Below are 27,345 nucleotides of genomic sequence, written 5' to 3'. Positions count from 1 at the left end.
ATCCGGGTAACCTTTGGTTGTGTATGTACAATATGGGTATCAAATGAAAGCTGTTGATAAGTGCTTTAATACGGGGTAATTTTCATACCTATTGATGACTAGAGTCTGGAAATATATGCCAAAACGTGGACCCGCCGTGTCTTTGCACCGAATTAAACCAAACTTACGCACATTGTTAAGTAAGTATTGAAAATGGGTTTCGTAAAGTTTGGTTGTAATTCGGAGCACTGGCAACGGGCACAGCGTTCTTTTGAACCAGCCATAATGTCGCTTACTTTTGTAACGCTTGTGGCGGAACTGAACTGTCAAATTGATAGTGTGAGTTACAATGTGTCAATATTTCTCTCTGATTTGGATGCCATAAGGAAAAAACGTAAGTGCAACATGTAAAAATTGTTTGTGAATTTTTTTGTAGTGGATTTTGGAACAGTGAATAATTTCTTACGAAATTTGAGAACTTAATGTGAAATCCGAATGAAATTATGTGTTCGTGGAAAAAAAATTTTGTTTCGTTTTTTTGTTTTGAAAAATATAAATGGATAATGGTTAAAAAAGCTCCAATGCTTAATAAAACATATAAATTGAAACGAAAAATTCATGGATGATCAGGAAAAAAGACGATTGTTTATTCATATGCGTTGATTTGAAATTTAAAAACAATCTTCTTTTTTCCTGATTTTCAATTTATATTTTATATTTACTCAAAAACAAATAGAAAAACAAAAAATATTGTTTATGCCAAAGCGCTTGAATAAAGAATAAAGAAATAAATAATATGAAAATCATATATTTTCTGTTCTAAACCATATCTATTCTATTTTAGTGTGCCCAGCGAAGGGGGCCGGGTTTGCTAGTGTTTCATCATTATAGAGCTGATCTGTAGCATTGAACAATTGCTCACTACCCACACTCGATTAAGGATCTGGAGAAGCAAATTTTCACAACAGAAAATTTGGTCCTGGATACCACCATTCAAAAATATTACAATTTCTTGGCAGAAGATATTTATTAAAATAAGGGTAAATAAGATATTACTGCAAAGCATATCGTTATCATGTAGGTACCTACATCCCAAAGGCTGCATTGAATTCTTTCAGAAGGAATGAAAGTCAGGAAAGTTCCAAACAAAGTTTGGGTTTTTTTGCCGAAGCCGAACCGAAACCAGACAGGCCGAACATGACCAAAATTCGGTCGTTCTCTACTTATAACGAATTTTTTCAAACATTTTGAATTTTTCGTATTATAGGTTTTGATATTCTCTAAATATAATGAAACTATATATGTACCTATATAACTAAAATTTAGTCCAATCCCTTCAACTTCGTTTCATCGAAGTTTCACTGTATATACCACTGAGAAAGCACAACATCAAAACTTCCAATCTTGGGGGTTTACAACCTTACTGGCTATTTAGCCGAACCCCTCCTACTATTTGGGGTGTGCGTCTTGCTGTTTTTCCACATATAGAGGGACCTACAGTTTTACGCTGACTCCTAAGGGCAGATAGCTTTTTATGAGGAGCTTTTTCATGGTAGAAATACACCTGAAGGTTTGCCATTGTCTGCCGAGGGGCGATTCGAACCTGTGTACATCGGAATAGTAGTCACGCACCAACCTATTCGGTCGTCGTAATTCTTTAAGTATTTTACATAGTCCAACATAATAACAGAAAAGTACTGTTATTAAGAGCAGTTTTAACTTAAAAACCTTTGACATCTCCTAAATGTCGACCAACATTGGCGCGAAGTTTTACTTAACTCTATTAAAAAAACTGCGTCTGAACCTCCACCCGTTTTTGGTGATTTTATTGCGGCAGAAGATGTAGGTCTAGACAACCGAAAAAGTTTGAGGACGCAGAACTGAAGATATACGTCGATGAAAACCAAATTCAATAGCAGTTACACAACAAAAAGTTTCGATGCGATTGAAATAACTGGGAATTATTTCGTTCCCACGACAATTTCTTTTGCGTACCGGAACGACTAGGATTCACACCCGGCAGCATTTCCTTAAAATTCATGGGGAATGCTGTATACTGTTAAAACAACTAGTACATTTGATACACATTTCACTGTTGTATTGATTTTTTTCTAATAGTGGTCGCCCCTTGGCAGGCAATGGCAAACCTCTGAGTGTTTTTCTACCATGAAAACGCTCGACCTAAAACAAATCTGAAAAACTGTAGGTCCGTCCATTTCTGGGAAAACATCAAGACCGGTGCCACAAATCGGAGGAGGAGCTCGACCAAACAACTAAACAGGATGTAAGCGCTTATTATATATGTACATATATGTATGTAGGAGAGTAGGCAGAAAGGAGTTCGCCTTAAGTTGTCGGTGAGTTAAGTCGTATTTTCGTGTGCGCGCTTTTGCTAATAAAAAGTCGTTCTTTTCAGTTGCCCAAACAGACGTGCCGTACTAAACTTCATCTTTTTAATCACCATCTTTTTAATTTAAAGTTGAAATAACTATTGAATAACATTTTTACTAAATATATTATCTTACATTTGGGGGCTCAACCGTCGCGAATAAAAGTTGATAAAAATTTGGTTAATAAGTTGAAAAAACCAATTCGGAAAATCTAATACCGTGCAGTTTTAATTTTTATTAAAGTCGACCTAATTGTGTTTTAAAGTTGAACAAACACTTTAAGAGAAGGTTAAGTTGAAGTTGCTTAAAATCATAAAAGTTGCTAAAAGTAGAATATATATTTTGATATAAAATATAAACGGTAAAATTTATGTCTATGCAAAACGGCGAATCCAATTTGCAAGTGACAAAACCAACAAGCCGAGAGCAGCGCGCAATAGCAAGGGCAAAAAGGTCAGCAACAGAAGAGATCGATTTACTGGAAGAAAATATAAAAGAGAAGTTTGAAGTCGACGACGAAGTTTTTCTCGACGCTACCAACGACGAAACATCAGAAAATAAAATAAAAGCAGAAATGACTGAAATTGGCGACCTAATAAAACTTCTAACGTTGAAGTTTCAGAAGGAAGAAGAGCAGCAAAAAACAAAGCAAGCAGCAATTTCAACAGAAAACGTTGATAGTGTAATCGGAGATTTCGATGGTCAATCACCGGTGCGTGTGGAGAGCTGGTTCGAGAATTTTGAGAAATGTGCAGCAGCTCTGAAATGGAGCGATAATCAAAAATATGTTTTCGCTCGCAAAAAGATGACAAAGACGGCTAAACTGTTCGTGGATTCAATTTGTGTTTTTGATTATGATACTCTTAGAAAAGAAGTTGAACGAGAATTTCGCCGTGACTTTGTAAGTGCCGACATACACAAACAATTGCAGGAGAGGCGCAAAAAGAGTACAGAAAGTATGCATGAGTATATGTTACACATGCGACGGTTAGGAACGTTCGGCAAAGTAGATGACCCTTCGATCATTAGGTACATTATTGATGGAATAAATGAAAAAGCAGAGAACAAAACTTTTTTACATGCTGCCAAGAATTTTGACGACTTGAAAGCAATGCTTGAAGCTTATGAAAAACAAATAGAAACGAAAAGAGAAGCAAAAGCAAATAATGGTAGAAATTCTAGTGCAACGGAAAGTAATAAAAACAAAAAGAGCAAACGAGAACATTGTTATAATTGCGGGTCTACTGACCATAAAAGAAGCGAATGCAAAGAGCAAACTAAATGTTTTGGGTGCAATAAAACGGGACACATATCCAAAAATTGCCCATCAAGTACGCAAAAAAATAATGACGTAAACTTGGTCCATACAGTTGAGCAGCAGCAAAACATGCAAAAGACTGTACAGATTAACAACATAAAAGTTCGTTGCCTAATCGACAGCGGTGCAGAAATTTCTATAATTGAGCAAACGGTTGCAAAAAAATTAAATTGTTCTCTAAAGAAATGTAGTGACAGTCTTTCGGGTTATGGCAATAAAAAGGTGATTGCTATCGGCAGGTGTAAAGCGAATATTACTGTTGATAATCTTGTTTGTGCGCATAGCTTCTTGGTCGTACCAGACAATTTGTCTAAGTATGAGGTCATCTTAGGTTTTGATTTTATCGGAAAATGCGAATACATTTATGATAGAAGTGGTTATAGATTTACAAAATTTCTTTCGGAAAATGAAAATTGGATTCACAATATTTCGATTGAAAATAAAGAGTTAGAAGTGCCAAAAATATACAAAAATCAAATAGAAAATATTGTTAAAGAGTATTCACCTAAAACCGAAGTGACAAGCCCAATGAGTATGAAAATTGTGTTGTCAGAAGATAAAGTTATTCGACATTTACCGAAGAGACTACCATTGCCAGAACAGAAAGTTGTAAGCGAGCAAGTTGAGGACTGGCTGCAAAAGAAAATAATACGTCCGTCGAGTTCCGAATATTGTAGTCGAGTTGTGATAGTCGATAAAACAGATGGTAAAAAACGTTTGTGTGTAGACTTCCGAGACTTAAATAAAATAGTGCAAAAAGATCGTTTCCCAGTTCCACTCATGGAAGAGGTCATTGAAGCGTTAGAAGGCGCAAGCATATTTACAACTTTGGACCTTGAAAATGCATTTTTTCATGTACCAATAGAAGAGAGTTCGAAGAAGTACACCGCTTTTGTTACCCGCGATGGTATTTATGAATTCAACAGAGCACCGTTTGGGTTCTGTAATTCACCGGCTATGTTTTTACGTTTCGTCAACCACATCTTTCGTAATTTGATTAGAGAAAATGTTATGCAGATGTACATGGATGACGTTATAGTGCCCTCGAAGAATGAAGAAGAAGGTATAGAGAAGTTGAAGAAAGTATTAAGTTTGGCTGAACAGTATGGTCTCCATATTAAATGGCAAAAATGCAAGTTTTTAAAGCACGATGTAGTTTATTTGGGATTATTAATAAAAAACGGATGTGTTTCACCTGATGCAGAGAAATGTCTTGCCATACGAAAGTTCCCAGTGCCTAAAAACGTGAAACAGCTGCAACAAATGTTAGGACTGTTTGGATACTTTAGGAAATTCGTTGAAAATTATGCTGTAATCACCAAACCACTCACAGACCTTTTGAAGAAGGAGGCCAAATTCGTATTGGGCACCGCAGAAATGACAGCCATTGAAAAAGTAAAAGACATACTAACTAGTCAACCAGTTTTGCGTATCTTTTGCCCGTCAGCACCAACGGAGCTTCATACCGATGCGTCGAAGGATGGTCTTGGAGGAATTCTTTTGCAATTATTCGATGGAAAGCTGCATCCTACATACTATTGGAGTAGAAAAAATACTGCTGAAGAAAGTAAGTTACATAGCTTCTACCTTGAAATAAAAGCTGCATATTATGCTGTACAGAAATTTCGTCACTATCTTCTGGGACGAGAGTTTAAATTAGTCACAGATTGCCAAGCGTTTAAGAGCACTACTACTAAAAAAGAGTTACCACCCGCCGTAACACGTTGGATACTATATCTTGAAGATTATAAATATGTTATAGAGCACCGTAAAGGAACTTCGATGAAGCACGTGGATGCTTTGAGTAGAGCACCAGCGAGTGTTTTAATGATTGACGAAATAAGTGCTAGACTACGCCTAGCCCAAACAAGCGATGAACATTTTAAAGCCGTGAAGCAAATTTTACAAACGCAAGATTATGAAGATTACGTTGTTAAAAATGGTATTTTGTTCAAAAGTCAAAATGGTTTACTACTGCTTGCTGTACCACGTTTAATGGAGCAACAGATTATTAGAGAAGAGCACGAAAAAGGGCACTTTGCGGTTGATAAAACAGTTAATGCGGTTCAACAAAGGTATTTTATACCACATTTACGCCAAAAAGTTGAAAAATATATCAAAAATTGTATCAAATGCATTTTATTCAACAAGAAGCTTGGGAAACAAGAAGGGGAAATGCATATCATTGATAAGGGAGATGCGCCACTGCTGACAATCCACATCGATCACCTTGGACCTTTAGATGCAACAGCAAAATTGTACAAGCATATTTTAATCGTTGTTGATGGTTTTAGCAAATTTACTTGGTTGTACCCTACAAAAACAACATCTGCAGAGGAGGTAATCAGAAAAATGTCGGAATGGGCTAACATATTTGGAGCACCGCATCGCATTATCAGTGATAAGGGGTCAGCATTTACATCGACGGCGTTTAAGGACTGGTGTCAGACAGAAAAAGTAGAACACGTCCTGACAACAACGGGTGTGCCGAGAGGCAATGGCCAAGTCGAACGATTGAACCGAGTTGTTATAAATGTTATTTCGAAGTTGTCAGCAGATCGTACAGAAGCCTGGTATAAATACGTTGGCAAAGTGCAAAGAGTCATCAATAGTACCATCAATAAATCAACGAAATACACACCATTTGAAATAATGTTTGGTGTGAAAATGAAAACGCCAATGGATGTCAACATAAATAATATGGTGGAAAGTGAAACAGCCGATATTTTAATATCTAATCGTGACAGTATGAGAGAAAATGTAAGAAGACAAATCGTATACGCTCAGAAAGAATACAAAGAAAACTTTGACAGACGTCGTAAATGCAAACAAATCTACAAATTGGGAGATTTAGTGGCTATCAAACGGTCACAATTTGTCGCAGGGAAAAAGTTGGCCAACGAGTACTTGGGCCCTTATGAGGTGATCAGGGTCAAACGAAACGATAGGTACGATGTAAAGAAGGCAGCAGACTTTGAAGGCCCCAATGCAACATCAACGAGTTGTGACTATATGAAGCCGTGGAAACGGGATGAATCCGATCTATCCGAGACGGATGATATTGTCGAATGGCCGAATGTAGGAGAGTAGGCAGAAAGGAGTTCGCCTTAAGTTGTCGGTGAGTTAAGTCGTATTTTCGTGTGCGCGCTTTTGCTAATAAAAAGTCGTTCTTTTCAGTTGCCCAAACAGACGTGCCGTACTAAACTTCATCTTTTTAATCACCATCTTTTTAATTTAAAGTTGAAATAACTATTGAATAACATTTTTACTAAATATATTATCTTACATGTATGTATATAAGATCCTTGTCTAACAAAAGTCACATAAATCCAAGTTTCAAATTTGGTGTAAAAATTAGAAAAATTCCACAAATTTTCATTCCAATTTCACGGTTTTTAATTAAAATTTTCAGAAAGATTTTTGGTATGCTGTTTTATAGCTTAATAAATTGTATGATAATAAAGTCCAATGTTGGAATTGCTAAAAAAAAACACCGTTGATTTTTTATAATTTTATAAAAAAAATTTCGGCAAAAAAAAAATACAGGAAACTAGCCAAAACTGGCCAAAATGGTGATGTAGTTACTATTATCGAGGTGTGCATGTTCAGTCAATAAAATGTTAACGGTCTTCCAAAAATTCCGTTCTATATTACATACTTTATTTTTTCTTGAACTGAATGAGGGTTAATTTTGATCCTCCATATACACGCGACTGTCGTTCAGACTAATGTGTGGAACATAATATAATAACTTGATGGCGTATTTGTTATGGTAAATTTGGTGACGAGATTTTCATATGAAACGGAACAATGATTGTAGTGCAAAGCTTATATATGTAAATATACATACATACATATCTCTTAGCTTATGCATAAGTTATAAGTGAACACTTATGTATGTATAAAGCAAGAACATGTAAGAATAAGTCATAGTGGCAGTGGCGTTAACTTGTATAAAGCTGACTCACATATTATATATGTATGTCTGTATGTACATACGTACCTAAGATTCAAATACACAATAAAACTTGGATTAAATCAATGATATCATAGATTCAACCATCAAGAAATAAAATTATATTTTGAACAGACTTTAAAAATGCAACCAGTTTTTTTATTTATTTAATTTTGTTAAATCGATCTATGCAGATATCCAACATAATAAAAATAGACGATTGTCCAAAGGTTTCCCAACACGTGCATAAAAAGCATAAAAAGCGAAACTAAAAACTTCTCAACTTTGCTTTTATCAAAATACGAGAATACAGTTTCATATTTGTGTCTGTATTCAATTATTTGAAATGACGTTTTAAGTGACATGCCTTCTATGAACATACAAGTACTTACATTCATACATACATACATATTCATATATACATTTTTTTTAATGTTATACATATCTATATACATGTACTTATGTACATACATATTATATACATATGTATTTATGTACAATTTGTACACTTAGTTTTGAGTTTAGCGGCCAAGCATAAAAATCCAGAAATAGAAACGAATGCAAACACAAATTCTGACAGTTTAAGGTGAGTGAGAACCAACAATAAAATAACATAAAGTGCGAAATGGCATGAAAGCCACACAAGTTTTTACAGATTCGTTGTTCTTTTTGACTGACTGATGAGCGAATAGACGGGGGAAGCGGACAAACAAAAAACGAAAAAGTAGACAACAAAGCAACACTTTTAGACAAGACTTCAAATTTCACTTTACACGTAAATAAATAAAGACTACAATTATCATATTCCAAAATTTCGAGCCCGAAATTCAGCTCAGATTTTATTCTATGCAAGTTTGTAGGCACTCAACTCGCACTAGCTGCGTGAACTTTATGCCTATTAAGGGGTTAGGGGTAGTCAGAATTTTCAAAAAATCGATTTTTTTTTTTGCATTTTCTTAAAGTATAATGTTTTAAAAATATTGTGTAAAAATTTGAAGTGAATCCGACAAATACTTTTCAAGTTATTCAACAATTAACAAAGGGCGCTCGGCCGCTCCGGAGCCGATAGCAAAACTTTAAATGCGTTTTTCTCAAAACTATGTTTTTCAAACTGGTGAACACTGTAACTTAAAAACCGCTACGTAGATTTCAATAAAATTTATACAGCTTTTGAAAAACATAAAAAACTTGTGCCTGATCGAAGGATTTTTTTTTTTCAAAAATTTCGATTTTTTTTAACAATTAACTGTTGGTGTTTTCCCGAAAATCTGAAAAATATTTCCTGAGGCCGCCATTTTGTTCATTTTGAAAAAAAAAAAAAAAAGCTTCGATCCGGCTCGAGATTATCTATCAATAAAAATAAATTTTCTCATCCGATTGGTTTTAGATGAATCTGCAAGGACTTGTGATGTTCACCGCAAGGGACTTCTGGAGAAACGGGCTTCACACAAACAGCGATAACTTTTGCAATTATTAATTTTTTTTTTTTGAAATTTTGGTGAAGTCAAGTTAAAACATGATGTTTTTATGCTGTTTTTATTTTTGTTAAATAAATTAATTAAGTAGCAAAAAAAAATTCGTGAAAATCATCATTTTTTCGGGCCTCTGACTACCCCTAACCCCTTAAAAGTAGAAGGCCGATAAATTCAACCGTAAATTACATAGATGGTGAAGAATTGGAGAGCAAAAGGATGAATTTATTTGTTTAGTCTGTCAGTGTTGCCTAGTTGCAGATTATATGACCTAAGATCTTTTTTGCTGCTGGTTTTAGTTTTGGTTTCTTATCAAATCACAAATAATTTTGGTTTCTTATCGAATCTTTGAGTTCATGCTCCTGCAGACTGATTATTGTATGGCCCAAGCGGGACATTCTTGAGTAAGATGCCTTCTCAAGAAAAGAGTGGGCGGAGTACAACATTCGGAAACAGGGCCTGGTGAATCAGTTCACGGATGGCTCGAAGTTGAATGAAAGGGTTGGCGGAGGAGCATTTTGTGAGGAGCTACTTACCAAACTCAAGTTCAGGCTACTACAATGCAGGTAGCCGCAATCAAAGAAGCAGCTGATTAGCTGCACATTTGTGTCACAACTGTCAGGGAAGTAAATATTTACTCCGACAGTGTGCATTAGACACTGGAAACTGGTAGAGGGGATGAGTTTGCTAAACAGGGGATGTGAGAGTTGGCTTCCCCAAAAAATGAGAGGATTGGGAACTCCGTGACTACCGATGGTCTGTTTGTGCAAAGTTGGACTTCGAGTCAATTCAGCGATGGCTGGGAAGGAACCAAACTCGCAAGGCGGCGAGATCCTTCTGGTCACCTATGGATCGGATGCGCCCGAGGGAACTTCTAAGGTTTTCAAAGCCTCAGCTCAATTTTGTGGATGCTGAAGTCAGAGAAAATTATATAAATTATCTTAAATCTTACCGTGCTGTAATGGTTGTGCCGTTGTTGTTGTTATTGCTGCAGATGGTGTTGCGACAGCTGGCAACAGTGAAACGATGCGTTGAATTTGCTGTTGACGATATCGAGGCAGTGAGTGGTGAGGAGATCAGAGAAGGATCGATGTGCAGTATATTGACGTCTGTCAATATGTAGCCGAAGACGTTGTGACAACCGTTTAGTTCGGCAGGTCGTCTTTAATATTGATAATCTAAACGCTGATCTTATTGCAAACCGTTACTACAGCTATTATTCCTTCTTGTGTTTTTATTGCATTGAACCATCTGTGAATTCTCTAGTTTGCAGTGCTCCTTCGGTTTGTTTTTCTAATATTTTCTTTTGTCTGCTTATATCATATTATTGCATTAGCTTTGAAAAATATGTAACTGAAAGAAGAGAAAAAAATATAATATAAAGAGATGCCAGCTTAAATTTGTATTACAGAAATATGTGCTCATATACGTTAACCAGATGATGAACGTACACCACATTTCTTTATTTAAAAAAATTCTTCTTTATTCAAATTATATTTAACAAAGATTTCAGTATTTCTGCATAAAAAGATTTAAAAATTATTAGTTAAATTCAATGCCAATAAAAAGCAAGATACGTACATATATATGAAAAATATTTCAGAAAAATGCAAACTGTACATTAAAATTTATTTCATAATCTTGAAATTACAGTTTCAATTCAAAACAATCCAGCATTTATTTTCAACTGTAGTCTAGGAATCTTACTTTTTGTCTTGTTTTATAAGACTGAAAAAGATGAAAAAATGTGTATCGAAAAAGACGACGAATATATTGATTAAAGAAACAAATACACACTGGTTGTTTCCATTTGTAAAAGGTTTTTTTCGAAATGGGCGGTATAATTAACATGTTTTATGTATTCTTTACCTAAATAAATTCCTCATTCTAACGCTGAAGTTACACAATAAATCTTTTCATACCTATTTCTTGTAAAAAATAATCAAAATTTAAAGCCCTTGCGTAGGTTGCATTTAATTCTAGCAGCAAATTCACGATTAAGTTGTCGTCTTCAAGAAAACAATAGCAGGTAATAAAAATATTTAAAGTGAAAGAGGAAAATAATGGATAAAACCCACAATTCATAAGGTTTTAATTATTTTGTATTATTATGAATGAATTTATGAAATGAATTTATTAACCCAATAGTCTCATCCGCCTTAACTTTTAAATCGTTACGCTGATATGCAAAAAGTAGTAAAATAAGAGAAAGTTAGTGAAAAAATGTTGAAAATTGGTTGTACAATGCCCCGGTAATCATAAAAAAAATACTGCATAACAATTTTCTAACTTTATTTGGGTTATTTTTCATAGCACCTAAGAATTTCTAACCTTTTCTTAAGTTAATTTAGCTTTTTTTTATCCCAATGGTATAGGGGCCGATATTGGGATGCTGTGGCGGTCGTGTTGTTTTTGTGCCTTGACAGATAGGATTTTCATTATCAAATAAACTTACAACACAGATCAAATGATTGTGCAGTACTTGTAAATGATGATAAACAAAATAAAATAAAATAAAATGAAAAACCGCGGGAACTGACAACAAAAAAATTATTAAAAATCAACGCAATTTTTTAGTGGAGTACAACTTCCATTTATTTTACTGAAGTAAATTATTTTTATATTTCATATTTTTGCATATTATCTAATGCAAACAAACAAAAAAATAAACCAAAACAAAAAACTTGTTTGTGTTCTAAGCCGTCATTATTGATTATTCGCTTACAACAAACGTTTACCAGGTAGGCATAATGTGGAAAACTCAGAAAATGCAGTTAACTCGCCCCTTGGCAAGTAATAGCAAACCTCCTAGTGTGTTTTAGAATTGAACAAGGAGTCAGCACAAAATTTTAAAACACAACCGACGCACACCATAAATTGGAAGAATTGAATTTTAAATTATTTTTACAATAGAAAGCAAATGCAACCAATTCAATATTTTATGTTTTATAATATGAACGTTGGCAACTTTGCAAAGTCAATTAATTGCCTCCAAATAACATCCATCACACACATGAACCATCGATCGGCTAAAAACACAAAACCATGATAAACAGCTGACGAAATCAGCTGGAAAGACGAATGCTGAGAAACGAAAATAAATAGAAAAGAAAAACACACCCAACCACCAATGCCATCAGCAAACAATAATAATAAACAGACAACAAAGACAGAACTACAAAGCGAATGTGGAAATGCAAAGTTTAAGCCGAAAAATATAGAAATGAACGTCAGACATTGCTTTGTTGCAGTAACATTTTAAATTTTTTGTGGAATATCCGTTTCCGTTGCTAAGGCACATTTACGTCAATACAACGGGAGCTCGGCATACATAACTTCATACTTTATTCCAATTGCTGTTTGAAAGTATAAAATAACATACAGAAGCGGAAAACCAAATAGTTCGTACATAGTAACCTCTGAAATTTTCCGATTTATATGTACGTATAGAATATTTTAACGATATGTACCTACTAAGCTAGACAAAAGAATTTTCTTTCCTCACATATCGATGAAATAGGAAAAAAATGTACAACAAAAAATAACACATTTTAAGAACACGCAAAATAAAGTGTAAAACAAACCTTACTTTACCTCAAAATCAACTATTCTTATTTTTAACAAGGGAATTTATATATACTTACAAAAAGTATCTCAGGATTACTATAACATTCGGTATTTATTATATCTCGACAATATACATTTTGGGTTTGAGTGCGCATCGTCAGAAAATAACTCGAAAGCAAACAAGAAAGTACAAAGTTGAAGGAAAAATAGTTCGGAATTATTCCATAAACCGATCAAATGCTTTTTACAAGTTATATACAGCGTAGGACAGCAATAAAAAGAGAAACCGTAATGGAATGATTCGAGTTTTTCCGGACAGAGGGCTGCAGTCTGAGCGATCTACCCCTGTAAACATAGGATAGTAACATATTTAAGACATGGACAGTGGCGCTCTAAAAAATGTATATTATTAAAAATATGTTTACTATTAATTAATTGTTTATTTAATTAGGGGAACTTTTTTCCTTGAGATCAAACAGTATTTCTTTATGTATTTGAAAATTATTATGTGAAAGGCACTGAAAGCCCTACTAGCCCAGTGTGCTAATTAAGTTAGGGTTATATTGTATATATCCCATATAAATAATAATTATGTGAAAAATTCAGTCCACCTCTGCACGCATTTACAGCCATACACTTGTGCTCACTTAATTAAGTTACTTTATCTTTTTACAATATCCGTAATATTTTTCATGAAACATTTTTTCGTACATTTTTTACAGAAATAGTTAATTGCATAAAAAAAACTTTATAAATATAATTTCCAAATTTTTTACAAAACTCACAGAGATTTGACAAATTTCAAAAAATTGTCGTCAAGAACTTAGAGCTTTAGAAAACTTGTGAGTATACAACTTCGTGGAAAAACTTGAACACGCACACCACAAATAGAAGGAGTGCACGGCCAAACACTTAACAAAAGTGTACGCGCAAATTATTTATTTATTTTAATACAATTTTGTGGATTCATCAATTTTAGTATAAGTGAAAGCTTGAAGTCACTCGAAAATACAATGTTTTTTGAAAATTTCTGCCGGCGTAGCCGAATGGTTTGGTGTGTGCCTATCATTCGGGAGACGTAGGTTCGAATCTACGTGAAACACCAAAATGAAGAAACATTTTTTCTGTTGTTGTTGTTGTTGTTGTAGCAGCATAAACATTCCCCATACTTACATACGGGGAATGCTGCTGGAGTGACAGTCCTTGGCCGGATATAAATCCGGGTCGTTTCGGTAACGTAGAACCGACCGAAACAATTTTTTCTAATAGCGGTCGCCCCTCGGCAGGCAATAACAAACGTCCCAGCGTATTTCTGCCATGAAAAAGCTCCTCATAAAAATATCTGCCGTTTAAAGTTGGCTTAAAACGAACGCCACAAATAAGAGAAGGAACTCGGCCAAACACCCAAATAGGCTGTAAGCGCGAATTATATATTGTATATATATATGTACATATGATGTTGACCATTTTCTTCGATATAAGAGGCTTCCGAACATTTGTATTTAATTACAATATATTTTTACTTTATCCTACATCAAAACCATCTAATTCAGAGATTCAAACTGTATACAAAATCTCATAAAAATTTGTTTGGGCAAAATTAAAAAAAACTTTGAATAGGGTTTATAACCCATTTAATTTAAAATAGCTCAAAACGCGGATAGATTTTTGATATTTTGTTTCTTGTTGACGGCGGTATGCATTTTCGACCATATAACAAAATTCCGAATATCTTGTCAAAACTTCGCAACTTTCGCGTTGCTATTGTTGTGAACACACTATACATATGTATGTTCATGGATACATGTTTAATATATATAAACATACTCATGGAAGGTACACATAGTAGATGACAAAGTTTGAGATGTCCATTGAATGTATTTTACTTGGATTCCGATATTTCGTTTACTTTTGTTTTCCTTTGACTCATTGCTTATAGAAGGACTGGAAGCGAACTTGAATTGGTAATATTTTAGGGGTTACTTCTACAACAAAAGAATAAAAATAATTTGCTGAAGAGCAAAAATTCAACGATAAACTGGCCAACAGGGCCTTACACGCAATTAAATAATTCTATTATGAGCTTTCTACTTTTATAACGATTTGTGATGTGAAAGTATATCCTAATTTTCTTATAACATAAAGTAATTCTCATATTTTAAGTTTTCCTCATCGAAAATTTGCTCACAGTCATGGAAGTGCTTGCATTCTATATTACGCCTTGCCTAAGAGATGCGTGTGATTGGCAGGTACAGATAGAAACAACGTAAAATAAGTACATAGTTCGCATAAATAAATGCGTAATTGTGTGTAATATTTTCCGAGTCAAACACTGAAAAATACACATACGCATAACCACACACACTAGCGCACGCACATGCACGCACGCATGTACATACGTACAGTGAGTCAATATGCAACACACTTTCACTTTTGCTTTACATTTTGTAGCAAATCACGTTGTTTAGTTATGTGCATAAAGCTTTTATAACTTAAAGCCTCTGAGTTGGTAAAATTTTCTTCAGAAGTTGCGTGTGAAAGTCCCTTGACAAAGAAGAATGCAAATTTGCGATTAAGTTTACAGAAGCAAGAAAAATTGGACCGATATATCATAGTACAAATATATACGCTATTAGAAAAAACCATTTTAACAAATCTTTATGCATATGTACATATATGTATATTTGAAACTTAAGGGGTTATACGCAGTTATGACTTTCAAAAAAATCGATTTTTTTTATTGCATTTTTGTAATGTACATATATTCAAAAGTATACGCACGACATTTGAAGTAGATCTAAGCAATACTTTCGGAGTTATACCTAAATATGTAGAGATGCCTCGGCACGTTTTAAGGTAGGTATTGAAACTTTAAACGTGTTTTTTTTCAAAACGGCTTTTTTCAAGTCGGTGTACACGATATCTCGAAAACGGCTTGTTTGATCGGTCAACCGTTTTAACTCAATCTTTAAAGATACATTTTCTAGTAATTAATCGTTCCTTTTGTAAATCTGATACTTATTTTCCATTTTATAATCAATTTACGGCCAAATTTTAACGTAAAAATCGAAATCATTTCTTTTAAAAGCTGCCATTTTGTGAAAATTCACTATTTTGATTAGCCGAACGATTAATTACTAGATAATCTAATATATTAACAAAATTTGTTTGGTTTTTTGATTTCAGATAATCCAATCCTGAGTTACGATGTACACCGTAAATCGTCTTTTTTTAAAGGAGGTTCCAGAAATCGCCTGCAGCGCGCTCTATAATCAACATTTTCATAAATAAAAAATTTTGTTACGTTCTTGAAGGATGCTTTTATAACCGCCAAAAATTTTCAAATTAAAATATTCTGAAGTTTCTTCAGGATAAATCCTTGACAGCCCGTCTTTTATTTGCTTCATAACTGCGTATAACCCCTTAATACATATTTAAAATATTGGGTAAAAGGGTATATATATATATTCTAAGATTTGATATATATGTACATCCATATATGATTGACGTTCTGGAAGAAATGCATTTTTAAAAAAGATTTTTGTACTCAGACATGTGCTATTCCAATTAAGTTAACCAAAGTTTCAACACATTCAAAAATTTTCAGTATGCATCACTGAAATTCCTGTGTATTAATAATTCAATCACTAACAGTCAGAGAGCCTAGAAACAAAATTGTATCTTATGACATGTGTAGTTCGTGTATATGACAGGCAGATATGCATAGAAATCTATTAGAGATTATTAATTTAAGATTTTATAATTATAAGGAAAAAAGAAATTGCCAATAACGGCATACAATACGAACAGACGTAAAGCTCACATAAGTTCATTCCAAATATACATGGAGGAAAGTAAATATAGTAGGTTCTGTTTTTATGCGGTAGATACTTTTCGCAAGAAACAGCATAAAAAAAGCTACTAGTTCTATAGTAAAACTATAGATACGTTTCAAAAGTGCTAAAACCGCATAAATCTGAAATAATGTAATAAAATCGCATAAAAAAGGGCACTAGTCCCATATTATAACTATAGATACGTTCCATAGACCGCATGAATCTGAAATAATTAAATAAAATCGCATAAACAAAATATTGTATTTTTGAAAATTATATCTTTATTTAAGAAACGTCAGAATCGAAAAATAAATTTAAGTCAGAAATAGAATCAGACAATACCCACATGTTGCGCGTTCATTTAGGATTTGGCGTAAATTCACTTTCATCACTTGATGAAATGTACACGTCTGATCTAGATAGTTATGCAGGCGGTTCCATACTTGTAGGGTTAGCATTTCTGATGTAATCTGTGATGAGTTTTTGCTTAGCTAGTTTAGAATCTTATTTATATGTACAATTCCCGATAGGTCGACATGCATTTTGTAATTAAAAAAAAAACCGCAGTATTTCAAAACCGCATAAAAACAGTACCTACTGTATGTGAATATTCTTAATCTTTTTAAGCTATATTATCGTGAGATGAAATTCATACACAATTTGACAGATAAGAACTTTAGTAGAAAAGGAGGGGGAAAATATCAAAACGGAAAAGGTTATCCATGCAACTGATAAAATTTATAAAGATGCTAATATCAGCAAGCTTAGCAAAGACGTGAGAGCCAAGATGCCGAAATTTTTGCCCCGTGGAACTACAACAGCTAAGGAGAATGTGCTGAGATGATTAAATCTCATCCTAAATAAAACTGTCGCAAAAAATGACTCGAGGGAATGTCAAATTTAGTAGCATGCTTACTTCGTGGACAGTGTCCTGTAAGAGCCAATTAAAAGAACTCCCTAGAACGCCCCCGAGAGAGAAGAAACTAGTTTCTAGTTTTAGAAAAAACTTGCTACTTTAAAAATTTGTGTTTTTGCCCAACGTTCACCGAGTTGAGTTGAAATCCACCTTTCCCCTAGCAGACCATAGATGACCATTTCAAATTTTGCGGGGAAACCTCTCACAGATCCCCTATCTATCTAGCAGGTACCTAGATGCGCCAAATGTTAAAGAATTCGGATCCGATAGAAAGAGAAGCCAGACATTCCCACAACCAGTTTCGTACGCACCATTATCGAGTACAGAGACCTAATTGTCGCTTGGCTGTCGGAGTACACTTATTTCTGTGGCAATTATTACACAAACTAGTAGCCCATCAACTGCTTCTTTGCTTGTGGCTACTTCCGCTTGGAACAAACTGCAGTTTCATATGGAGATCCCCGCGGACTACTCGTCGTCACTCTTTCGTCATCAGGCCCTTCCTACAAGGCTGCACCCCGTTCACTTCCCTTGACGGAATGTGAGTGACCAAATGTTTAGTAGTTCAACTATAATAATTTTAAATGCAAATTTGAAGGTTCTGTGCAACAAAAATAACCATAAAGGGTTTTTTTTATTATGAAAAAGTTATCCTTACTTAATTTAATTCCATAATAAACATTACTTCTTGCATTTGATTCTTGTTTTATTTATAAAAATAATACCAGTAAGAAATAGAACTAGCGAATAAAAACCAAAGCAATGTCAGTCGAGACGACTATAAAGATACACAATAACGCTCTAAACAAAGAACAATTTGGTCAGATTCAAAAATTGCCACAAAAAAAATTTACAATCGAATATACAATTTGTAGAAAAGTTACTGGAGGACAAATAAAATGCAACTTCAATTCATTCAAAGTCAATGGCCTCGCGTTAACGAGGACAACCAGATGTGGACAGACAGCCACAAAAGGCAGAAACATAGCAGGTAAATAAAATCGTATGCAATTGGAACGAACTAAAAAAAAAAGCAAACAGAAATCAACGGAAAAGCTTATTGGACTCTCAGTTAACAATCGAACATTTTGCAATAAATAGTTAATTTATTTAGAAAAGGGAAACAGCTGGGAATTTTTCGGATATTAACCCTGATCAACATCGTTATTTGTAAAAAAAAACTAACATCGTATGGGAAACTTTTACCCCAAACATAATATTAAAATCTAGAAGAAAAAGTTGATACAAAGTATACAAATATATCACGAAAAATTATTTTTATGGTGAAAATGTATCCTCTATGTTAGTTAAGGGTTTACAAACCTATTTGCACCTATCGTGGTGATACATTACTTACTTTTTCAAGATCGTTGAGCAAATAATATATTGCGTATCACTACTCCAGAAGACTATAGATGTTATTAAGACGCACCTGTCACCAAAAGCCCACACACAGATACCTCAACCATAGAATTCTTAGAGAAAAGAAAAATTAATTTCTTTTTATTTCACAATATGCGATTCAACAAGAAATGAACGCAGTGTAGCACATCTTATTTTATTATTATTCGTAAATTGAACTGAAGGAAAGGCGATACGAGACGATGTTCACGACGACGACGACAACGGCACGCAACGGACACGGTGTTCACGACGTAGTCGCCCAGCGCTATGTTGAGGAAACTTGAAATCCAGGAACAACACACAAAGGGCTATTAATTACAGGAGGACCGTTACCGAAAATGGCAAAATTTTTAGTTTCAATTTTCCTTTGTTTGCTTGCGTTTGTCGTCGTAGTGATCGATGGTTTCGTAGCGTCAAAACATTTTCTTTTCATGCATGGCCACGACTCCTCGCCAAAAGCACCCTACCAGCACACTCCACGCACGCACACCACTCGAATTTCCGCTATCGAAATATTTTAATAGTTTTCTTCAATATTTTTTAGCACACGAATAAGTTTAAAATGTATTTTCCAACAAAACCGCACTTTTCCACACCTGCTTTTTCTTCAAATTTTCAGTTAGTAAAGTTATCACAAAAAACTTTTTCGAAGTCGCCTCGTTGGAACAATTCCGTCTGTCCGATTGCTAAAGTTCGTGTTTGGCAGCGCTGCCTATGGTTGAAAAACAGTAAACCGCTATTGCTATGCCGCTTTTACACGTTTATTTCCTACTTATAGCACGTTTGGTCATCTTACTTACACACACTGCTGCAGCAATAGCGCGAGACACCTCGCTGGCCTCATTCGACAATGGTATTCGCCTTACTCAACTTCGAATTCGCATGTGAACGGGCAGGGTTACCGTTGCCAAATGCGGGAGCAGCGAATTCAAATGGCTAATAATTTGGCAAAAACCAAGCAATCTACCAATGTTAAAAAGTTTAGGTCGCGTAATTAAAGATAAAAGCAATGTTAGTAGCACTAAACCATAAGCTAATTTTAGAACACAACACGTTTTCTCGTCACTCAACCGTCACAATGATTGGCAGCTCTGCTAAGACAGACGTTTAACAATTCGCATATTTTTATTTTCGAAGTTACTTTTTTTATTGCTCTCGATGTTTTCCTTTCGCTCTTTTCGATCACTATTTCCAACAATTGGATCTATACAGCAACACATGCTAAATTCTTAGGTTACTCATATTATTTGTGCTACCCTCACGATTTTAATCCGGCTACACACATTTATCATACACTTACTTTTCGTTTTTGATTTATCCGTACTTTTGCTGTTTATTAATTTAGAAATTCACTAGATTTAGCTTTTCAGCAAGACTTCGCCATTTTGCTAGGCAATCGAACAAAATTTCAGTGTTGTATCAGTGCGAAAATCACAATCAATTTCGAAACAACATGTCGCCAAATAGTATACTAGAGGTTTACACGTGCAAGTTTACAGGCTAATTGCCTTTCAGTTTCGAACACACTAATATTTTCTAAAGAATTTTCATTTGTTTCCGTGATGACGGACCTTGAAAATGAAATGAAATGAATGAAAAGACTTGAACATGCAATCTTGTCTGGGAATCCGAAATATAAAATCATATTTTCTTAATAAGTGTTTTTGTATTTTACAATAATTTTGTTCGCCTGTTTTACAGAATAATATCTCAATTGTACAATATCTGTATAGTAAATTTCGAAACTTTCAAGCTTCATAAACTTGCTTGAATTCAAGAGATAAATAAAAAATATAAGTAAGATGAATATTGAATGCATATTTATAAAGAAATTTACTGAGTAAATTTTACGAAAAAATCACTTAGTTTTTCTCCAGCTCAAAGATTTGCAACTTACTTCGAATTAATAGATATGTTTATTATTGTATTTAAGACGTACCTTACATAATCGTAGTTTCTTGGATAAAATAACAATATTCTAAAAATAATTTTAAATATATATAAAACAAATCAATCGCACAGTTTAGCAGTTATTTTCCTAAATTGAAGCAGTGCTGGAAATCTCTTGTGGAATATTAGATTAGGTCCTAAAATGTAGATGAACTCGCACACAACCCTAAATTTTCTTTATTTGCTTAAATTAAAAATCATTTGTGTTATTGCTGGCAATTTATTAAAGTAACATTTCATTTAACAGAATTTTCTATAATTTAATAATAATTTAATTAATAAGGAATTTTCCCTAAAAATTTGCTAATGCCAAAACTGCATAATATTAATTAAAATATTATAGGTATGTTAAATATGTTTTTCGCAAGTTATATTTCCAAATTAAATAGACACTTAAAATATTGTATTCCTTATTTCACTTAAAATAATCAATCAGTCAATTATTTTGTATTCTTGAAAGCTTTTGAAAACCTAAGCGTTAGTACTGACGGAACGTTACTCAATTAATTTTCCTTTAAATGTTCAATACACTCAACATTTTTCAGTAAGACCCTCTTATTTTTTACTTGAACATTTTTCCTTTAAAATTAGCTTAAGTTTCGCTATCAATTTTGATCAGCGTTCAGCATTGATAAACGAAAGAAAATATTACAAAGCCACAGTATGCTGAAAAGAAATATAAATGAAAGGCAAATAGTTCATAGAAAGTGCTCCGGAACATGAACCTTCCTGCATATCGGCGAAACGACTTAAAAGTGAAGGCGTACGAGAGTATTGCATCAATTCCAGTATCAAAGTTGAGAGAATACAGAAGCGATTTCAGCGAACCCCTATTCTTTCTACGACAGTCGGTTCTACATAATCGGAAAGATCCGGATTTATAGCGGGCCAAAGACTGTCACTTCAGCAGCATTCCTCGTATATGTACGGGGAATGTTTGTGCTGCTACAATACAACAGCAAAACAAACCAGCTGCTCTATTTATAACACCTTGTTTGAGTCAGTGTTGCCAATTTAGCGACTTTGTCGCTAGAATTGACGACTTTTGCTTGAGTCTTGGCGACAAAAAAAAAAGTTTTGACGACAAAAATGATTTAGCGACTTTTGGAGAGCAAATCAAAACCGTTTAAGGCAATAGATACTTTTCTGTCAACTTGATTACCCGTGAACGCCCTTTACCTTCCACACTCTAGAGTAACAATTTACTGACTATAGGTAAAATAACGCACTACCTATTGGTGTGTTATCGTTGATAAATTATCGATCTATAATTCAAATTTTAAATTTGTTTTTACCTTAAATTTTTTTATGAAATTAACAAAAATCATACGTTGTATTCAAAAATAATAATATATATTTAATTCAATTACACCTTGTTTCACACAATTGTAATGAGTAACCAAATTATTTTTACCACTGATCACATAAGAGCAATGCGGTCGGGGAATCCCCGAATTTTACTATGTTCTGTACGTGAAACAATTGAATTGATATAGGCTCAGTTGATTGTTTACTATCCTCTAGCTTACTTACTTTTTAATTAATTTTAAGTAAATATAAAATATTTAAATCTATCTCTCAGAATGAAATTTAGGATCCGCCCCTGATGGAGTTAGCGACTTTCTAGCGACTTTTGATATTGGGCGTAGCGACTCAGAGTTATTGGCGTTGGCAACACTGGTTTGAGTGCGCTTTGGGGGTGCTTATAAAGAAATTTACCATACACCGCATGTGAAGAATATTAGGTTTACTTTCGAAGTATCTTTTTTTATCTAAGTTTCGAACCAATATCAATAAGGTATTTAAAACTTTACTACAGTGCTTTTCAAACACGCTTTTAAAATTACTTACTGGCATAAGTTTGTTTCTGTACTGATAATTAAAACATTTACCCAGGTTTTGCTGACAAATGGCTTCTTAACCAAAAAAAAAACCGTTGCAAAAAGTAAGTATATGTAAATATAATATATGTATGTATTTGATATATAAAACGCCAGTTTTTCAGTGCTAGTTTAAGTATGCTTTACAGTTAAGCGGAGAATGATGGAATACAAGCAAGTCGAATCAAGGTGACTTCACTAAAACAACTGATTTTTTTCTTGGATTTGTTGGATGGAATGTCAAAGTGCGCTGTTTTGCTGTTGTTGCCATTCGAAATTATGAGAATAACTTTGGCGGTTACGTCATGGGGGATTTGACTCTATTTCGCCCACTCATTTCACACGCATTCTTTTGCTCTTCCAATTACAATAGTAGTTGTTCAGACGGCATGGATAACTAGATTCGAAACTGTTTCATTTTATGTGAGAGCCTTCCCTGGGTAGATGAACAGCTGATAGGCGAAATTGCGAGCTGCCAGACAAAAGGCGCCAACAACAAATTACGAAAACAGGAATTTATGTTAAAATAAGAGGGAAAGGTAAAAAGGAAGAAGGTGAATATTAAAGCTATTTAATAATAAGTGAGATAATTTTAATTCAGATTTATTATGGTATAGCGTTGCCACCAATATTTAAATAGTAATTAAATACATTAAGCCTTGGCCAAAAGTATTAGGCGCGGCACTAAAATACAAGTTGTCGCTACCAAAGTGACCACTGCTTTTTGCAAATGTGTTGCCAGCAATAAATTTTATTATGGGAATATCCGTGGCTCACTGTGTAAATTCTAAAAGGTTGCATATTTAAAGGTATATTTAAAATATTTGGGAATTTAAGTTAATTTAAATTAGTGCAAAGTTATCAAGCGGATATAGATAATTTATTTTTATCGAAATGCCTAAAAAAAGTGAACACAAAGAGTGAGAATCCAAGCTTTAAGTGAAAAGGGAAGCCTCAGGTTGAGATTGGCGGAAACAAAATCCCACCATAATAAATCAAAAAGTGGAAGAAAACGTCTCACTAGCGGACGGAAAGGCCGAAAACGTATACATGAGTCTCTTAAGGATCGTGAAAAATACTCTTCTGCCCTTGCAGCTGCCCTTTCGCAGGAAATTAAAAAATTCTCGAAAATGCTCGAACAGCTAGAAGAAGGTTTCTAGGAGTAGGATTGAAAGGATGCAAAGTCCGAAAGTAGTTGTGGCTTTAAGAAAAAAAAATCGAAACAAGTGGCTCTCCGATATCAACATTTTACGGAGGAAGATTGGTCAAATATTCTGCATTATGATCTGGGTCTGTATGGCTGCTGATGGTGGCGGCGCAATTATCATTTGTGCAATTGTTTTATGAAAAAAAAGAAATTCTAACTTTTTCAATATTTGTTAATTTGGAATTATTTGGGTATACGTGTACATAAAAAGTTCGTTTTTTTAATATAGCTGCATAAGTCCCATCGATATCGATAACTGTTGTTTGACAGCTGAGAATGGCCAACTATGTTGACATTCCTGCTCAGTAAGTGTTGACAAGTCATCATACATTGTTTAACGCCAGAACAACGCTTCCGAATTGAGGAAATTTACTTTGAAAAAAAAAAAAAAAATAATAATAAATCTGTTTGCGTAGTGTTGAAGAAGACGCCAAATATCGATTTGTCGGCGGTCTCAACTTGTTGGCCTTTGTCCTTCGACTACGTGGAAAATGTTACGTAAGCCGTACCTATAAAATACAGTTCGTGCAAGAGTTGAAGCATACATATTATTCAAATTTATTAGACAAGGTATCAAAAATGAGGCTGATCGAATGGACCATGTATCTCGTAGTCGCGGCGGGTATATGCCGCATATCATCTTCAAAAAATAAATGCAATGCAGTTATCTATTACATTATTATAAAAAAAAAATCATTCCAACAGTATTTGTTTTTTATTATCATTTTAAGTTCTCAAGCTCTTAAAAAAACTTCCGATATAATCGTATCAACTGGATATTGGGGATCATTCTGACCATTATTTATAAAAATCGGATAAATATTAAATTTGTAGTGTCGATGGAGGGTTAAAATATTCCACAAAAATATTCTCCGAAAAATTTCAATAGGAATCTTCTTAGACGAAAATAGTGTGCGATAACGAGATCGCTTCTCTTTGTAAAAATGCATAGCAAGAATGCTTTAATTATTTATTAAATATTAGTTTGGGGAAAAAGAAATCCATTATTATAGGGATCGATATGTCGTAAAGTATCGTTCAAACAAGTTCAAGTTTATGCTCGTTGTCAAGGTTGTTCACACTAAAAAAATTCCTTTTCTGTTATTTGATTGTTCCATTCAGTTGCGAGATACAGGGCGTTAATGAAATCATGTGATTCCGAAGCTCGTTATTTTCCATCTTATTTGCTTTATTATTATTTTTGACGTGATAACGTCTTATAATTCGATTTAACAGGCTGCACGCACGAAAAAATGTGTCGTTACCTTGCTCATTAGTGTTACCTTGCTCTTTAGTGTTACCTTGCTCATATGTAGTTACCTTGCTCATTAGTGTTACCTTGCTCATATGTAGTTACCTTGCTCATTAGTGTTACCTTGCTCTTTAGTGTTACCTTGCTCTTTAGTGTTACCTTGCTCATTAGTGTTACCTTGCTCTTTAGTGTTACCTTGCTCATTTGTCGTTACCTTGCTCATTGCATTGCATGAACTGCAAGCGAAAGCGCATATGTACATATATAAATTCACGTATTTGTATTTGCATATGCCTTCTTATTGATTATTATTAATTTGATTCACTTGAAGAATTTAAAATAAAACCAAGTTTGTTAATAATACCTGTTGTTTTAATGTTATAATTATTAATTTTTTTATTATATATAAAGGAAAAAATGTATTTTAATATTTACCATATACCTTATAAGATATGTTGTCTATACTAGTATTATAAAGAGGAAAACTCTGTTTGTTTGTAATGAAGAGGCTCAAAAACTACTGGACCGATTTTAAAAATTCTTTCACCATTCGAAAGCTACATCCTCCACGAGTAACATGGATTATATTTTATTTTGGAAATAGGGCTCGAGATATAGGTCAAAACGTGGACCCGGGTAACCTTCGGATGTGTATGTACAATATGGGTATCAAATGGAAGCTGTTGGTGAATGCTTTAGTCCAGAGTATTTTTCATGTCGCTCCGTGACTAGGGTCTCGAGATAGAGACCAAAACGTGGACCCTAGAATGTGTTTGTACAATATGGATATCAAATTGAAGCTGTTGGTGAATGCTTTAGTACAGAGTATTTTTCATGCCGCTCCGTGACTGGGGTCTCGAGATATAGAACAAAACGTGGACCCGGGTAACCTTTGGTTGTGTATGTACAATATGGGTATCAAATGAAAACTGTTGATAAGTGCTTTAAAAGGGGTTAATTTTCATACCTATTGATGACTAGGGTCTGGAAATATATGCCAAAACGTGGACCCGCCGTGTCTTTGAACCGAATTAAACCAAACTTACACACATTGTTAAGGAGGTATTGAAGATGGTTTCCGTATAGTTTGGATACCTATTGGTAGATAGGGTCTCGAGATATAGGTCAAAACGTGGACCCGGGTAACCTTCGGATGTGTATGTTCAATATGGGTATCAAATGGAAGCTGTTGGTGAATGCTTTAGTTCAGAGTATTTCCATCCGCTCCGTGACTAGGGTCTCGAGATAGAGACCAAAACGTGGATCCTAGAATGTGTTTGTACAATATGGATATCAAATGAAAGCTGTTGATAAGTGCTTTAATACGGGGTAATTTTCATACCTATTGATGACTAGGGTCTCGAAATATATGCCAAAACGTGGACCCGCCGTGTCTTTGAACCGAATTAAACCAAACTTACACACATTGTTAAGTAGGTATTGAAGATGATTTCCGTATAGTGGACCCGGGTAACCTTCGGACGTGTATGTACAATATGGGTATCAAATGAAAGCTGTTGGTGAATGCTTTATGATATGTTATGTTATGTTATGTTATGTTATGTTATGTTATGTTATGTTATGTTATGTTATGTTATGTTATGTTATGTTATGTTATGTTATGTTATGTTATGTTATGTTATGTTATGTTATGTTAATGTTAACTCATTCTCTATATCCATACAAAATATCTATCAAACAAATAAAATTAAAATTTTCTTTTGAAAAATGCAACCATTCAATCAGTATTTTCTTATGACGTTATCACGTTAAACTATCGTCAGTAAACCGACTTTACAGACAATCTCTTTTTATTTAATACCAGGTAGCTCAAGTGAAAAAATTTTCCTACCTTCTATGTAGAGGATGTGTGTGTATCTGAAACATGGTTCTCTACGTGGAATAATGACGATTAGTGGCTATACAACTTTCCGTTCAGATGGAGCCAAGCGTGGTGGCGGCGTTGCAGTGTTTGTCAAACATAGTCTGTCTTGCTCCCTCAAGTATATTTCAGAAACTATGAATCTAATAGAATATATTTTCCTTGAAATTGAAATTAAGTATGACAAAATCCTTATTGGCTGTGTATATAGACCTAACAAATACATCGCCTACGGATCAAATGATCTTGATTTCATCGAAAATTTGTCTCTTCATTATAATAATATCGTTGTAGCAGGAGATTTTAACAGCGACCTGCTATGTGAAAATGAGTTCGT

The 27,345-nt window shown here is 34.2% G+C and overlaps 2 protein-coding genes across 5 annotated transcripts in view; one reads left to right on the top strand and one right to left on the bottom strand.

Moving 5' to 3' along the window:
• LOC128854767 (discs overgrown protein kinase) overlaps positions 1-20,261 on the bottom strand; it is a 29,888-nt gene extending 9,627 nt beyond the window's left edge. Inside the window, exons 1-3 of one of the 4 annotated variants that reach the window (XM_054089142.1) lie at positions 20,138-20,261; positions 18,791-18,908; positions 10,067-10,467 (exon numbers count right to left, since the gene is read on the bottom strand). The gene's annotated coding sequence lies outside the window, so the exon portion shown is untranslated. Of the gene's footprint in view, positions 1-10,066; positions 10,468-18,790; positions 18,909-19,304; positions 19,609-19,637; positions 20,078-20,137 lie in introns of those variants that run through there. The other 3 variants (XM_054089144.1, XM_054089143.1, XM_054089145.1) reach the window with 3 other exon arrangements.
• LOC128870327 (uncharacterized) lies at positions 2,297-4,001 on the top strand. The gene is made up of 4 exons (XM_054112957.1): positions 2,297-2,336; positions 2,396-3,325; positions 3,740-3,909; positions 3,972-4,001. Exons 2-4 carry the CDS (start codon positions 2,740-2,742, stop codon positions 3,999-4,001), a joined length of 786 nt encoding a protein of 261 aa, XP_053968932.1. The 5' UTR covers positions 2,297-2,336; positions 2,396-2,739.
• Positions 20,262-27,345: the final 7,084 nt, after the last annotated feature.

The sequence above is a fragment of the Anastrepha ludens genome, chromosome 2 (genome assembly GCF_028408465.1).
Source record: "Anastrepha ludens isolate Willacy chromosome 2, idAnaLude1.1, whole genome shotgun sequence".
NCBI lineage: Eukaryota > Metazoa > Arthropoda > Insecta > Diptera > Tephritidae > Anastrepha > Anastrepha ludens.
Note: the sequence above shows the minus strand (reverse complement) of the source record. Positions and strands in the feature narration are given on the sequence as shown.